The sequence below is a fragment of the Gallinula chloropus genome (assembly GCF_964237585.1).
Source record: "Gallinula chloropus genome assembly, chromosome: 2".
NCBI lineage: Eukaryota > Metazoa > Chordata > Aves > Gruiformes > Rallidae > Gallinula > Gallinula chloropus.
The window spans coordinates 65,543,191-65,559,572 of record NC_140086.1 but is presented as its reverse complement, the minus strand read 5'-3'; the positions used below and the strand labels follow the sequence as shown (position 1 = coordinate 65,559,572).

Here is a 16,382-nt window from a genome sequence, read left to right as displayed (position 1 = left end):
TTCAAAGGCTAGGTAGAATCTTCTGGCCTATTGTTGCCCTGTGGAAGAAAACTTAGTTGATTTATTGCAAGGTTCACAATTAATATTTTGGTCTCGATGTTTCTTATCTTCACCCCTAAACGCTACACACTTGCCCAGTCATTGTGTGTATATATGCATATACAGTGTGTGTGTATAAACATGCATATATATATATATCACTGGTAGAGACTTAAAAGCCTATTTAGCTTCACAGCCTGTCTTCAGCTCTGACCCATGTGAGGTGCTGTAGAAAGAGTTACTTGTCTGTGGTGCTCTAAGCCTCCAGCCATTTGAAGCCTGTACTTCCTCACTGAGCAGAACTTCTCTGTGTTAGTGTCTCACTCTGTGGGTATCTTTTCCATGAGCTGTTCTAGTTGTTCCTTGGATCTGCCTAAACCAAGAGCATCTACAGCGTCCTCTGGCAAGGAGTGACAAAGCTCAGCTGTCTGAAGACCGATTTCCTCCTGTTTCTTTTGATCCTGGCTCCTTCTAGCTTCATTTGATACCAGCACCTGCTTCTTTGAGATGAGAAATCAAACACTTGATTCCCATCTGCCACTTCCATGTCAGGTGTTTAGGGACCTCTGTTGAGCCTTCCTCTACCTCGCCCACTTCAGTTGTCTCTTCTTTAGGCTCTTCCTACTGTTAAAACACGATCTGTGTATGCAATGCCCTTCCCCTATATTTTGTGGGCAAATTAATTTGGTCAGGTTTTTTGAAAATGAAATAGTTTTTTATGGTTTTACCACTCTTGCTGACACTTTGTCAAAGACCTTGATTTGCACTCGCAGCTGCTTTTACATAATCATTGCTTCAGTAGTAAGCTGATGAAATGCTTTTGATTTTGATTTATAAATTATGTTTGATTTGATAAGCCAGGGTGACACAGAAATTGTAGCCCATGAAAGATAGGGATTGGCCTATAAGATTGTTTAAATTTGAGCCAGAAAGGATAAATAAAAGCAGATCTATAATGCGGGTTGTCAAGTTCTAAAGCTCATCACCAAAGACATTTAAAGGGAAGAAAAAAATAATTAGTTAAGTTTCCTGAAGTATCAACAGGCCAACTGATTGGAATGTGGAAGGAGGTCTGGATAATCCAATTATAAATACAAATGAATATTTCTCTTTGGCAAGGGAAAAGCTTTTCCATGTGTTTTTTTGCTGTTTCCTGACCAGCTTTTAGAGAGTATTTATGGTAAACAGCACTCAGAGAGAATGGGAAAAGAGGAATTGGTAGGTAAACTGGTTTTATTCCTACTTTTCTGACAAGTAGGTTAGAAATAGCAATTCCTAAATGTCAAGCTGAATTATTTTTTAACAGGATGTGAAAATAGCAAAAGCTTCTTAACAATCACACTGTAGGATAAGGGAATAACAGGGCCTGAAATTAGGATGAACCCAGGTTGTCCTTCAATATAAATGATACCTTGTCACTTTTTTTTTCAATAAAGATTATTAAAGTTCATGTCAGTCACAAGAGATTCAACTAAATAATTATTCCAGTTGTCCCTCATGCTTCTTTCCTGTTGTGCTTTCTACGTTTGAAGTATACAGCTTAGTAATGAGATGCATTGATGTGTAAGGAAAAATAAATGACTGTATCAGCTCTGTATGGCTTGCAGAGAGAGTAAGGATTTGGGTTGATGCCTCAAGTTTTTGGTGTGGTTTTGAGCATAGGAAGTTGCGGATCTATTAAAGTCTTTTAATAGCAGCGTCTCTAGGAGAGACACGTTTGAAATAATCTGCCTGTGTGCCATTGGAACTCAGTGTTGAAACTGTGAATGGGATTCCGGAGTCTTTAATTTGTGCTTTACCTTCTGGAAAGTGTTAGTAAAAGACCTACCTGAAAACCTTCGTTACAGTAATTCAGTACTTTATATTATTAATATAAAGGGAAATATAATAAAGGGGAAAGAGAGGTCTCTAATCACCCAAGTTAATTTAAGGAAAAAAAATAGACTTGACTTTGAACACTTTTGAATATTTTTGCCTTTTTTTAAAAAAACGTGGCTCCTGGGTAAGAAATGCAGCTATACTTGGAAAACAAAAATGGGGTTTGGACCTTGGTGAGGGGGCTGGGGGGAGAAATGTGAATACCATTGACATAAGCAGTTCATTTACTGCAGCAGTTTAACAGGGAAGGAACGTAAAACAGTGTTATCAACTTCTAGTTAAAGCAGCCAGGTTTAGCTTTTCATTCAGCTTTTAAGATGTATCAGAACTGACACACACAAGACTTTTAAATTCAGTTGCACCTTTGCTGATGCCTAGTGTAAAAGAGTAGTAGCTTGATGGGGGGTGTCAGTATTATTCCGGGTGTAGTAATCTGGCTTTTTAGCCTGGCTCATAAAAACGACCTGATAAAACTGATGATAGATGGAAAACTTCCTTTGCCAGCACACGGTCAGGTCAGACAGGTATTTTCTGACAGAGCTGGACGTGCGCAGTGCAAAGGGGATGGATCAAGCCGGTAACTAGTCGCACGCCAGCGTGTGAGATGTGCTCAGCCGCTGACAGGATTGCAGCTTGCTCTGATTTAACTGAAGCTGTCGTTAAAGGGACTCAGTCAAGCCTGGGAAGAGTCCAGTTTGTGCGGGGGGGTTGTCACTTAGTATATAATAAGTTTTCCCTCTTTCTTCAGAAGTCGAAGTAAAGTTCTGTCCCGCTGGCTGGCCGGCTTACCTCAGCAGCTGGCTCTGCTCGGCTTGAGAAACCCCGAGCTCTCCAATCAGCTGATCGACATCATCCACTCAGCCGCCGCCCGCTCCAACAAGGAGTTACTGCAGAGCTTACAGGCCACCGCCGCTCAAATATACGGTACGGCTTCCCCGCCGCAGCCCGGCGGGGTCTCACCTGGCGGGGAGGCTGCGATAAGTGGGAAATACGGGGCCGAACGTAAAGGCGGGGCGGAGGGGTGAGGGTGGGGGGGGTTGGGGTGGGGAGCGGGGCGGGGCGGGGTACGGGCGGGAGCCCCGCGCCGGTGTCAGGGCGGTGATTGCGTGTGCTGTGCCGGCAGACCCGCTAGATGGCGCGCTGGTCCTGCTGCCGGCCGAGGCCCAGCGGCGCCTGGTGCAGCTGGTGTACTTCCTGCCCGGCCTGCCCGCCGGCCTGCTCGCCTGCCTCAGCCGCTGCTGCATCATGGGCAGGATCTCCTCCGACCTGGCGGCCACGCTCATCGGGATCCTGCGCATGAGGTAACGACGCGGAACGGGCCGCTTGTGTTTCTTGTAGCGACAAACAAACAACGCACCCGAGAGGAAAGCCCAGAAAGCCAGTCGCTGGTGTGTTACGCCTGAGGGCAAAACTCAGTGTGGCGCACAAGAATTGGCAGCGCAGAGAAAACTGGTGCTCCCGACAGACTTGAGCTTGAGCCTGTCTCTAAGCTGACCCTGTTTCTCCAGTGCTCAGTGGTGTCATACCAGTTACACATAAGGCTACATGGTATTGAGCATCCTCTACCCAGCACATCATCATCATCAGAGGCCTTTTTTTGGCCCTGCTTATTGCAGCTTTCCTTTGCAAACATTTTGACCTGACACCAGTGGAAAGTAACCAACCAGTGTGTATTCTCATGTTCTGCTTGCTTTCTTTCCAATTTTTAAACTCACTTTTTCTACAGTTGCCATGCTTAAATAGCCAAATCATAGCTGCTAGGCAAGCATCCTGTTAGAGATTAATTCTCTTGGGTTTTTTTGTCCTGGCTTGAAAGAGAGTAAGTGTGCCTGTGAAGCCAGGGAGGGAGGCTGCTGTTGCCCCGCAGAGAGCGGAAGGCTTGCTGGGATTTCACGAGGGTGTTTGGCTTTGGCTGCTTCCAGGAAAAAGTATGCTTGCTTTTCTCTCTTGCTCAACATTGTCAAACTTTGAGTGAATAAGCACGCATTAAGCTTATGTGAATTATGCTCTAAATTATTTTTTACTGCGTTTTGGAATTGAACGTTTTTAAATTAAAATATGACACAACACAATGCACTGTCAGATACAGAACTGTTCATACTAACTATATAACATGAGTAAGGTGACTAACATAGAAGTGATGGTGATGAAATTGATAATATCCTATATATAATGTATTTCTACTATAAAAATGAAATTCTGTCTTGTTTTGAGAAGGTGGACCTTAGCAAACTGTAACCAAACCAAATGCATTCATAAACGCCTAGGTGCTTATTTTGTTATTAAATCTTAGTGGATTTTCACTGTGGGAGATTTTTATGGCAATACTGTAATTCATTTCTGAAGATTATCAGAAAGCTGCAAGTAGATTCTGGGCATTTGATCCTATTGGCGGAAGATGAACGAGGCAGCTGGAGGGCAGTATTCTTACCGAAAGCAGGTTATACCTTGACAACAGAGATGGAGAAAGCAACTTTTCATTTTTCAAAGCTGCAAAGAAAGTCGTTTGCTTTTTAATTTATGGAATTTGGAACATGTTTTAAACTAAACAAGTATTTTGGGTTGTCTACCCAAGAAGTTAATCTGAAATAACTAGATGGAAGAAAAAAAGTACTCATGTAGTTAAACTAGTGCAATAAACCATGCTCTTTTCTGCAAGTTACTGGTTTTGATGAAACTTGGAAAAGAGAGATTAATTCTTACTGCTGTTTTTCTTTGATATGGCTCTTCCCACTTCATTGGGAGGATTCAGTTAGTGTTAAAACCAGGAACTTAATGAGTTTTCCTTAGAAATACATGTGAAAAATAATGCAAGTCCTTGGAAAGGTTGAAATATATCTTACAGACAAAGTGAATGCAGTAGCATTGAAAATACTCTCACCTGTGTAGCCAACTTAAAAAGTCACAGTTTTTAAGTTTTAAACAGCTGATCATGATACTGTTTTTCAGTTGTGATTCAGCTTCTTATAATATATAGCTGAAATAAGTTTTCTAAAATATGTTTTTTAAATAGTCATGGTCATAGTTTTGGTTTTAATGATAAAGACTTCATCCTAGGATGCCTTAAGGAATTAGAGAACCAAGATGATGTCAGATGTGTTAGTCCTTGCTGAGGGGGGTGTTAAAAAAATAAACCAGCAACTTAAACATTCAGAGACAGGGAGACAACAATAGTAACTTCTCGCCAATAGAAGAGCCTGACACATCTTTTTCCTTGAGAAAAGTTGTACATTCATGGAAAGAGTAGTAGGGTTTCTAGATCTGAACTTTAGGTGGGATTTATGAGCTTTACTGCCTGTCATTGCACACAGGATACATGAACTAATTTTTCAGCTCTTATCTTCAGAGAAGTCAAGCTGGATTATTGTGTCCAGTTTTGTGGCTTGCTTTTAGATGATGATGTGGGCAAACTGGATTGAGTTTAAAGGAGAGCAGACAAAGAACAGCATAGTCTGTAAAATGTGATAATGGGAAATGACTGACAAATTGGCATTGTTAGGCAAATAAGGCTGGGGAGGAGGGGGAGCTGCCTGCGTAAAAGGCTTTTGAGAAAGAATGGGAGAATGCAATCTTAGCAGGATTAGAAACATAAACCTTAAATGTCAGAAAAACAATTTGCAGAATTTTCTAAAAGCAAAGATACCTACTGAAAGTGGGCTGTCTAGGAAAGGGTGTCAGTGTAGTTCACTGGAGGTACTTAGAATGAGGTTGCACAAAAGCTTGTCGCTGGAGGAAGTAGTGGGACGGAGTAACTTGTAGTAACCACCGACAGCTCTTGTGGTGCTCGGAGTTAAACGTGCAGGTTTTGGAAGTGGTGCTATGCCAAAACGTCTACAACGAACTTCACAGTTCTGTGCCACGGTCTGGTTCATGGGACACCCTCTGTAGTTCTAGATTATGGTAGTGCTGCACAAAGGAACTGATGATACAAGTCCGTCTGTGGGGAGACATCGTTATTGAGTAAATCTAATGCTGACAGTAGATGGCACTGTTTTTCTTCCAGTACCTTCATGTTCTATTTGGTATGGGGAGAGTTTTTATAAATTTCTTTTCTTCTAAGCCACCTGCTTATCTGTCATGCTTTAAATAGATTGCATTCAGTAGCGTCAGAGGCTCACTGCTGTATTTGGTAATTGTTTTTAATTTCTTTAAAAGCATTTATTTCTGCATTATTCTCGACTGGCAGAGCATGTATGTTTTCACATGCGTCTCAGTGCACATGCATACCCGTGTGTATTTGCCAGGGAGAAGCTACGGCAAGGTGCACTTGATGAGAGTATGGGTGATAGTACAGGCTCTTGCAGTTTTTATAGGAACAATTATTATAAACTTAAACTCATAGCTTTCTTTTTTTGTGTGTGTAAACTATAAAAGTAGGTAGTAAAGTATCCAGATGGCTTAAACTGCAACCTTGTGATGATGTCAGGCAGTAACATTAAATTATAATTATTGCATGTTAACATCTAGAATTTTTTGTTGATTAGAAATGAATTTTGAAGACATTCAGTAGCTTCCACTTCTTTTTGTAATGGTGAAATGAATAGCCAGGTGCCTACAGGAGCCCATTAAGTGAGCCACAGTGGGCACTGTGTGCTGAGACTGAGGGCGGTGTTGATAGTATTTCCATACGTAGTGGGAAGGTTAATTTCTAAGAGAATTAACTTCAGTATTTACATTTAATTCATTATTTATTGGAATAACTGGTAAATACTGAAGTTGTAGTTCTCTGTTAAAGATGAATGGTTAAAGTGTTGGCTGGGAATATGAAACATTTGGCATGAGTAGACCTTTGGTTTGAAATTCCAGTCTTGTCTTCATCATCTTTTAGAGAGCAGCGTAGGTGAGAAGGTCCTGGTGGACAGCAGGATGGCCACGAGCCAGCAGTGTGCCCTCATGGCTAAGAAGGCCAATGGTATCCAGGGGTGCATTAGAAGGGATGTGGTTAGTAGGTCAAGAGAGGTTCTTCTCCCCCTCTACTCTGCCCTGGTGAAACCGCATCTGGAATATTGTGTCCAGTTCTGGGCCCCTCACTTCAAGAAGGACATAGAGCTCCTTGAAAGAGTCCAGCACAAAGTGAGATTGCTGACTTTGCAGGAACAGGTCTGTCTTCTCTTAACATGTCTTAAAGAACAAATACAGAAAACCTATTCAGTGTAATTACATATATGAAGTTTGTTTATGTCTTATGCATAATAGTTGGGGGGTTTTAGACCTTTTTTACCCATTGGAACAGTGTGTCTGGAAATTATTTCACTGCAGTAGAGAATTGGACAGGTACTACTTCACTACTGAGATAAAAAAATAATGCGAGTTAATCTGTCGTATATCTCCTGAAGTAGTGTACATAAATTAAATTCCCAACAGCTTCAGGCAGATGTTTCTTATTCTTGTGGGGCTCTTTCCCTGCTGAGGTCTTGCAAAGAGTTGTTGTCTGTTACTGTAGAACAAGAGATGGGTGAGGACCATATAAATAAAAGCTTGAGTACACTCTTCCAGCAAGACATAAATTGTGTGGGAGTTCCTAGTCTTTGTAGGTTTGAGATGACTCTGGAGGTAACTTGTGTTCTGCTTGTCATAACTGTAAATAGACTGTCTCCTTAAGAAGTGATGCCTTTTAAAATACTCTGTTGCTCTCGAGACAGTGATGAGGGAGTTCAGCTGGCATCTCATCAAGCAGCAGTGGGTTCCTGCTATCCTCAGGAATCTGGTGTTTAGAAAGAGCTGGGATGGGTATTTTAACATCTGTTTGGTGTAAGGTGTAAAGTTCTGTGTCTCCAAGTATGTTACTGAAGATGTTTTAGGCTTCTGATAGAGTTAGTATTTACTTACAAAGGAAATACTTACTTTAGTCATCCTAGCTATGTGATCTGCAGACTTTGACAGTATAGCTTGAGGAGACACAGGAAGAACGCAAAATGTAGGTAACAAAGAACCTATATACTACTTTACTAAAGACTTAATTAAACACATTATACTCCCCAAAGGTGTCTGCAAGTTGGAGACAACCTGGAGAGGATATTGTAACCCGTTATTGTGAATAACAATACTGATAGAGCAATTGAATATGGTAATAATCATACAAATGAAATGTGTATTTTTTTAAAGATTAAATAGAATTAAAATTTTACCAAAATAAACTAATTTCTTTAAAAAAAAAACCAAACACTTTCAAGCCATTACAAATAGTACAGCAGAAAGTCAACTCAATACATATTGAAGAGTAAGTTGAAAAGCATAAATGTATAGGAAGGTGTCATAATTATCAATGGGTTGCTAAGAATATAATAATGCTAAGATCTGTGTTCACTGTGAAGTGCTATTTCTGTCTATATTTTAACACCCCTCAATTTAGAATCAAAAACAAAGGAGGAAAATATTAAAAAGGTACCAAAAATGATTATAGATTATAAACTAAAAGAAATGTGTGCTTTCAAAATGCTGGTATTTCCCTGACTGGGTGCCACTGAGGGTGAAGGGTAAAAGAAGTCTGTTCCTTGCTACAAGATCAGAAAGAATCCGTAGTTCTTGAGAATGGGATCCCAGGGTGGGTTACACCCAGATGTGTTCCTTAATCCACATCTGGTCAGCAGATTTCCTTTTCCTTGCTCATGTTTACATAGAGATCTGGGGCTTGAGAGGTGGGGAGGGCTAAGCTCGCATTTAGGGACATGGCCCTCTAAATTTGTCCCCAGGTGACTGGTTGTAGTTTGATATTCCTAACCAAGGGGGAAAGAATTATGGTGCTGCTCTGACAGTTGTACCAGTCGGTAAATGCCGTTGCTCATTAGTGAATGCTTCTTCCCATTTGTGCTCTCATTTATAATGTGTAAGCAATTGTTTTCTTCAGACAACCCTTGCAACCATGGAGCAAATGAGTGGCTGACAGGCTTACTTTTAACAATACATAGCTCAAATTGGTTTTTTTCTTAAAATAAGGTTCATATTTTTCCCCAAATCCCTGGTAATTCTTTGCAGATGTTTGTTGTATTTTGTTGTATCTTCACACAGAAACATTTGATCCTTCAAAACAGTTAATAAACGTTAAAACAACAAACTCTCACTAACAAACCATTGGCTACTTAGGGGTAACCTGTTAAGAGGGAAAGGAAGGGAATAACTCTTCACTGCTCTCAGTTTATGTAGAGGACCTGTGCTACCCAGAGCTAAAGTTGGTGTGAAGGTTAAGATTGGTACAGAGTAGGAGAAGCACTGAAAGATTCATTTATTTATTTTTAAACTATTCCAGCATCAGTTTGTGACAGTCTTGGTTTCCCATCCCTTCAAGAACTGGTTTGAAACCTGGGAGTGCTTGTCCTGGGTAGTGTAACCTGAAACTGATTTGATGAAGCTGCTGCAAGAACCTGAGTTTACACTTCACTGCAGATGCATTTCAGTTGGAGTGAAATTATTTTTCGTTAAAGCTAAACAGAAGTAAACTGTGCCAAAGCTGAGATAAACATTGGCACAGGGCTTTTTAGTTTTTTAAAAGAACATATTTTACGGTAGTGCAAGTACATGCCTACACTGGGGGAAAGCATTTTATATTTTACATTTTTCTTCCATAAAGGTACAACAGTCATAGTATGGGACTTGCATTTCCTTCCAATGTGTAGCATTATTTATACACACACAGCTCCTGAGAATGAGACCATAGCAGAATTTTTGGGATGTAACAAACATACTTGCCGTGGTCTCCAGGATAGTCAATTCTGTAATTGTTCCTTTACCTCATACTTGAGAGGTGTCTTTGCATGTAAGTCTTGTCAGACAGCACTGCTACTAGTTACACAGCAAAGTGTCTATGCAAAGTGAGAGGACCTATCTGTGTGGTATTGTCCCAACGTGTTTTTAGTCAGCAGACCAGTCTTTGTGGGCTCAGATAAGCTGAGTGGTGTGCTGAAAAATTTGAATGGAGTTGGCTTAGCTCTAAAGGAAGATGCTGCAGTATCTCTGTGGAAGTCTCCTGCTTCTGATGAAGTAGCTGACTAGTTTTGTTTTGATAGATACACTCTCTGGGCTGATATTAAATTCACTATTTTGAGAGGTTATAGGTGGCATAGGTCATAAAAACAGGAAGCTGAAAGAATAAACCTTTCTTTTACCCTCTTTTTGTGCATCAGTAAAGACAACCTCTCAAGACAGTGCCTGGTTAATTGCAGTGGAAGATTGACAAGTGATAAAGGATATTGTCCCACACCTGTGGTTTTGAGTGTGTTGGAAAACTCAGCCCTTCACACAATGGAAATGACTTCTTCCTTATCCCTGTTTGTTGTGTGATTATTCTGGCTTCTCATATTTTTAAGGCCTTAACTGAATTGCTAGATAGGCAGAAAGAGCTGAGAGCTGCTTTTCTGTATCCTGTTGAGGTGCAGAATGACCACATGTACACCTGAAAGGTGGTGGTGTATCATCTTCAGGCTGTAGGTAGATGAACTGACCGAATAGCTTTTGCAAGAAAAAACCAGACAGGGTAGACTTGATTAGCTGCCTGCTGCTATACTAAGTGCTTTGGCACTAAATAATGTGAATGTTGTTAGCAGACTTTATCTTTTTCTGGGTTTCCTGAATAGGCCAAACAGCTCAGGTGCCAGTAGAGATCTTGTGAACTCCCAGTGATGTCTGATCAGCTACCCACCATTTCTTCCCTTTATACAAATTATCTCTTGACACAAGCTTACATTGTGGCCTCTCTGTTTTCTGGATGCTCTCATGCACTGGTGGTCTGCAGGGTGTATAGAATCTTTGGGAAGTTGTCTGATCCTCATGTGTTTGAAGGACAATTTATTAGCAATATCTCAGTGGTTAAAGCACTTGCCAGAGGATGCAGAAAATCTGAGCTTCCTACCCTTATCTAAAGGGACACTGATTTCCTATTTCCTAACACAGTGACTTAGCCGTTGAACTATTTTGAGGTAGTATAATCAATTTAATAATATATAAATAAGTTATGTTGCTTTTGTCAAATTTTCATTGAGTTGAGGCCTGGAATGCAGTTAAGTTGTTGTGGATTATTTTTTTTTAGGAAATGAGTGAATCAGCTGGGGGCAGTTCCTATGAATATTCACATGTCCCTTGTGGAACAGAATTATTAGTGAGAGAAATGGAGGGGAGACTCTTTTTATAACCTAGAATTAAACAATTGTGGGAGGCCTTGGTTTGAGTCTTGATCGATGGTTGATAAAATAAATTTAATGTAAGATCACCTACTGCTACAGTTTAAGTCAGGTTTCTCAGCAAATAGCTTTGCTTGCAGATGTTTAAATCTGTAAAACTGCAGGAACACCCTGTGCTAGAATATTTTCTGTTATGGCAGTGGAAGTACTTATCCTGGAGGGTGAAATACTTGACTTTAGTTTCCTTGAACAAGGACCCAGACCCTAGAGTTCTGTAACCCTCACATTTGTGAACAAAAGGGTGGTAGCATCAGTGCCTCAGAAAAGCTGTGAATCTTGCATTTGCTTTTTCTTGTTTCTTTTAAATACTTGAAGACTGAATGCAGAGGGTTTTGAGATTTGATACACTCTATTGCTGAACAACAACAAAACCAAAAAACCCAGCCCAGATTCCAATCAAAATTTGCTGTGCTTGGTAGGTGTGTTGCTGTCTGAGTTGGAATTTGAGCAGTGTGCTTTGCAGGAAGACAACTGGAAGGGTATTTCCTAAAATAACTGCAGCAAGGTTCATCAGAGTTCTTCTACCAGAGACCTCTGAGTTACCCAAAGGCTCCCTCTGACTACATTAGTCAAACCCAACACCTTCAACCTGCACCAGAAATGAACTGGTAGCCAGTTTAGGTCAGGGAGCACAAAGAGTCTGTAGTTGAGAAATAACCACTTGTGTACAAACTGCAGTTTATTTTGCTGCTGTGTGATACAGCCCAAGCTGAAAGTTAACAACAGTGTGAACAAAAGTAGCTAAGTGTGCCTGGAGTTAAAAGTTAGTAGCTAGTGATAAAAGGAATGCATTGCACAGTTGCTCTGACTGAGAAATATTTGCTATGCTAATAGCAAGAGAAGCAGTGATTTTTAAGTTAATTAGATTCAGCTTTTCTTTTAATCCCATTTGGCGTTCAGGGCAGGTTACCTAAAGGTGCAACTCTAAACCTCAGTAGAGAGGTTCTCATGGAGAGCAAGTAACCTTATGAAAATTACAACACATAATTCATCATCGTTAATGTGGGTTTGGACTAGCTGACTGGAAGAGGTCTTACTCATACGCAGCTTGATAACGGGTTTCCATTGTCAATAAAAATCTATTCAGAAAAGGGAGATTATAATATACTTATCTCTCTTCCACCTATAAATCAGATTTTTTTTTTTAGTTAAATGTCTAACGTGTAATTTACAAGGATCTTGAAAACGTATTTTAAAGGCGCATGTGGTTCTTAATTATCTATGATGGTGTTAATATATTAACTAAGATCTTTGAAATAATTGTGATGTTTTGTAGTGGACCAACATTTTTTCTAGAATTAAAATTTTCTTGGATACAGACCTCAAAATTGAGCAGCTTTAACTACATTAGACATGTGAATTGTGGCACTGATAACTGATTAAGCTTTTTCTAGGCTGTAACACTGTTGTGCTTGTATCTTAAATACTAGAAAGATACTTCTCTTGCTCGTAATTTGTTGTATCAGAGAATGTGTTTTTTAGTCTTTGATAACATGATTTCACCTTATTTTTCTCTCATCCTACACTTTGTACCGAGTGCATCATGGTCGCTGGAGGAGAGTTTACTACTGTTTATGCTTTGTCCCTGTTTCAGTAGGTGGCTCCATCTTTTTTCTATTTTATCTTGTCCTTCTTGGAAAGCAAAGTGACCCCCCCAACCCTGCCCATGGGGCTTTGCCTTGTGCTCAAGTATTTTCACAGCTGTAGGACATGAGGAGGTGACTTTTTTCCCAATTTACAGATGGGGAACTAAGGCAGAGCAGAGGTGGAAACTTTGCAGGTATAGAAGTACCTGCTAACTTTAGGAATTCAGCAGGAAACATTTAGGAACAGATTTTTTAGACTATTTAGTGTTTTCTGTCTTGAAAGCAATGGGTTGAGTTCAACTTCACTGTAAGTGAAGTGGAGCTGTGGAGATCAGATGGGTCTAAGTGATGTTCTTTACAACCTTTGAAGCTCTATCTCTCCACAGCTGTACTGCCCTTTTAGTCTTTTACTCACTCTTGAACTGCTGCAGGGCTGGTGATAACTAGCAGAAAGAAAGGAGGAGGGAAGCCTCCACAGTGAATAATGCGGGGGTGTTCTAAAAGTAAATTTAATACCTCATCTGGTGATGCTCTGAGAAGTGTGTTGCGTCTGACTTCCCTTCCTCACAGGTGTTCATCTAGCATCTCGTGGAACCTCCGCAGTACAGAGAGGAGGGTGATCAAGTAGAATGCCTAAAACCTATTTGTTTGCCTAGATTTCTAAGCTAATCCTCTTTTTTTAACCATCTCATGCCTCCTACACAGTGCATGTTATAGATGATGCAATAAATAAGGCAGGAACAGGTCAGGCATAATCCTGATCAGTCCTTTCACCGATGATTTGAAGAAGGTGTGGATTTTTTTAGAGAAAATATGACACATAACACTATCATACTCCAAGGCATATGCACAAGGAGGCCAAGTCAAAGTTCATAGGCAACTTTCTCTGTCACTTTCTAAATGGAGTGCTAGATTATTTTTAACCTCAATGCCCTTTTAACACGGAGGCATCTTTTATTTATATAATAGCTTTGACTTCTTTTTAAAAAGGAAACTGCAACTGAATTTGGGGGGGGGTGTCTTAGTTTTGGGTGTGCATATCTCAGTGTAGCTCTGCTTGTAGATCAGTCTTAAAATAGCCATTTAACAGCTCTGTTGAGGGTTTGTGTCTTACGCTGCCTCCATGCTCCTGGGGCAGAACAGCTTCTCCTGTCGATGTCAGTGACACTTAGCTCCATGTGTTGTTAGGATGCTTAAAATTCTTGTCTTGTTTTCCAGGTATGCAAACAGTCAAATGTGGGTAGAAAACCAAAACTGCTGCAGTGTTTGAAAGCTTTCCAAACACTTAGCAGTAAGCTTCAGAAGAACTTTGTATGTCCAGGGACTTCCTGAACCTACTGCGGTTTGTGTGTGTGCTGGCCTGCAGTGACTTTGAGTTTCTGTCCAGTCTCTTCTCTAGTTCATGTAAAATTTCCTGCATCCACTTGTCCTTTGCTGAGGCATTTGATGCACCTGCTAACTGCTGCATGGAAAATATGTTTTATTGTTTTAAACCAGGTTCTGGCTAGCTTTGTCATGCAGGTCCCTATTCCCCAAATTCAAGCTTATCATAAGTTCTTTTCATGTTTTTTGTCCTCTTGCCCAAGATTTTTTTTTGTTTTCACATTTCCCTGATTCCCTTTGCAGCTTCTCACCTGATGTCTCTTCCAATCTCTTGCATTCCCACCATTTTGTTCAGCGATTGCATCACAGTTTCAATTTCTGTATCCAGTAAGTCATAAATTCTCCTGGCTCTGTCATCATGCTTCCCAGTGTTTATTTTTGGTATGACTGACCTCTAATCTGATGTGTGGTCACTCCACGTTGGATTCAGACAGCTTCTTCCCCTCTGCTGACCAGGACATGGGCCTCATTCTCTCTTGGTGTATAGATCTAATTCCTGTATGAATGTTGACCTTAGGTAGAATCTCTAGGGAAACAGATCACAGAATCATTGGGTTGAAAAAGACCTTTGAGATGGAGTCCAATGGTTCCTGTCCTATGCCAAACCATGTCTCTGAGCACCTCATCTACCTGTCTTTTAAACACATCCAGGGCCAGTGACTCACCCACCTCCCTGGGCAGCCTGTTCCCGTGCCCAGTAACCCTTAGGGTGAACAGTTTTTTCCTAATGTCTAATCTGACCCTGCCCTGGCACAGCTTTGTGCCATTTCCCCTTGTCCCATCTCCTGTCACTTGAGTGAAAAGACCAACATCCACCTGTCTACAACCTCCTGTCAGGTACTTGTAGGTGGTGATAATGTCTCCCCTCAGCCTCCTCCAGGCTAAATAACCCCAGTTCCCTCAGCCGCTCCTCATATGATTTGCCCTCCAGCCCCTTCACCAGCCTGGTTGCCCTTCCTTCACTCCAGGACCTCAATGCCTTTCTTGTAGTGAGGGGCCCAAATAAATGAGGTAAACAGCAAGAGTCAACATGTAGTTGACTACGTGTGAAATCTCTTTACTGTAATGAGTTGGACTAGGACCTCCTTGGAAGGAGGGAAGAAATTCTCCCTTCTCCTGGGAGAACACTGGCTGTGGCGAAGGGGTTTGTCTGTGGAGTACTTGGTGTTGGAAGCCTTATGAAATTTGTGAGATTGAGAAAAGGAAGCAGTGAGCCAGGCCTGAGGGGAGGACCAGAGGCCTTTGAGGAGCTAGAAGGGACCATGAAGAGATGCCTACACCAAAGAGTCACTAGGTTGCCTGAAATACAGCTGGAAATAAGGATTTGCCATTAAGGATACAGTGTGAAGCAGGAGCTTTATTTAATAAGCCTTTCTTTGTTCTCACCTACCTGTGATATTTGTGGGTTTTTTTCCCTTGGAATTAATGATCCTACATAGTAGTTTGATTAAATCCTGATTTTTTTTTTCTGTAAAGGAATTCTGAATTTCCTTTTTTAAAGAAAAAAAATCTTTTTGAGTTGCTCCAGACAAGTGTGTACTCTAGGGGTCAGTTCTGTGGAATCTGAAATACTGTGGATGGATTTTCATAGGCTGACAAAATGCTACATGTGTAGCACAAAGTTATTCCAAACTTGGTATCTTTGCTCCCAAAACATGGAGGTGTAAAGAAAAATTCTGAAAAACAAGCTTTCCAGAATTTTGCTCCTCACATGCTAAGCTATTTTGGCTGTTAGGGGAGAGAAATTAGGAAAGAAGAGTGATCTGAGGCAGATAGCTGTCTTGGAAGATTGGATTTGGAAGCTCTGAAGTTTTGCAAGACGTAAGAGCAGAAAGCAGGAGTCTCTTACTAGCAGAGATCCTTACAGCCTGCAGTGCAAGTGCCAAGAACAGCATGCAAGTGAATTTGAATAATAGGTGTTCTGCATAATGTGATGTAGGTCTGAGCTGCAGCCTTTTGAGGAAGGCATGAGTGAGATGTACTTGCTCCTGGCTTTCTCCTGGGTTCTGTACGGATACACTGGCAAGATGCTCTACTTATGTGGTCAGTGGTGTCTGTCTGGTCCGAGCTTCCACAAGCATGTGGGGCTTTTGATGGGAAAAAAAAGTCAGCTGGCATGACACAGATTGCCCCGAACCAGGGAAGTGTCAGGCAGCTTTGGTGATGGGTTTGCTCCTCTCTTTGCATATTGGTCCTTTCTGTGTTCTAAAGCTCAAAGCAAGTTTGTAATTTGTTCTGCATTCAGTAGTTTACAATGGACACTGAAACTGCTTGTGAATGGGATCTATTGTTAACGTGAAGAGCTGTATCAAAACTGGTTGGT

The 16,382-nt window shown here is 41.0% G+C and overlaps 1 protein-coding gene across 1 annotated transcript in view; it reads left to right on the top strand.

Moving 5' to 3' along the window:
* TEX10 (testis expressed 10) overlaps nt 1-16,382 on the top strand; it is a 62,630-nt gene that overhangs the window by 27,907 nt on the left and 18,341 nt on the right. The window contains exons 8-9 of the mRNA XM_084260054.1: nt 2,666-2,841; nt 3,041-3,218. Of these exons, the coding sequence (XP_084116180.1) occupies nt 2,666-2,841; nt 3,041-3,218 (354 nt within the window). The remainder of the gene's footprint in view (nt 1-2,665; nt 2,842-3,040; nt 3,219-16,382) is intronic.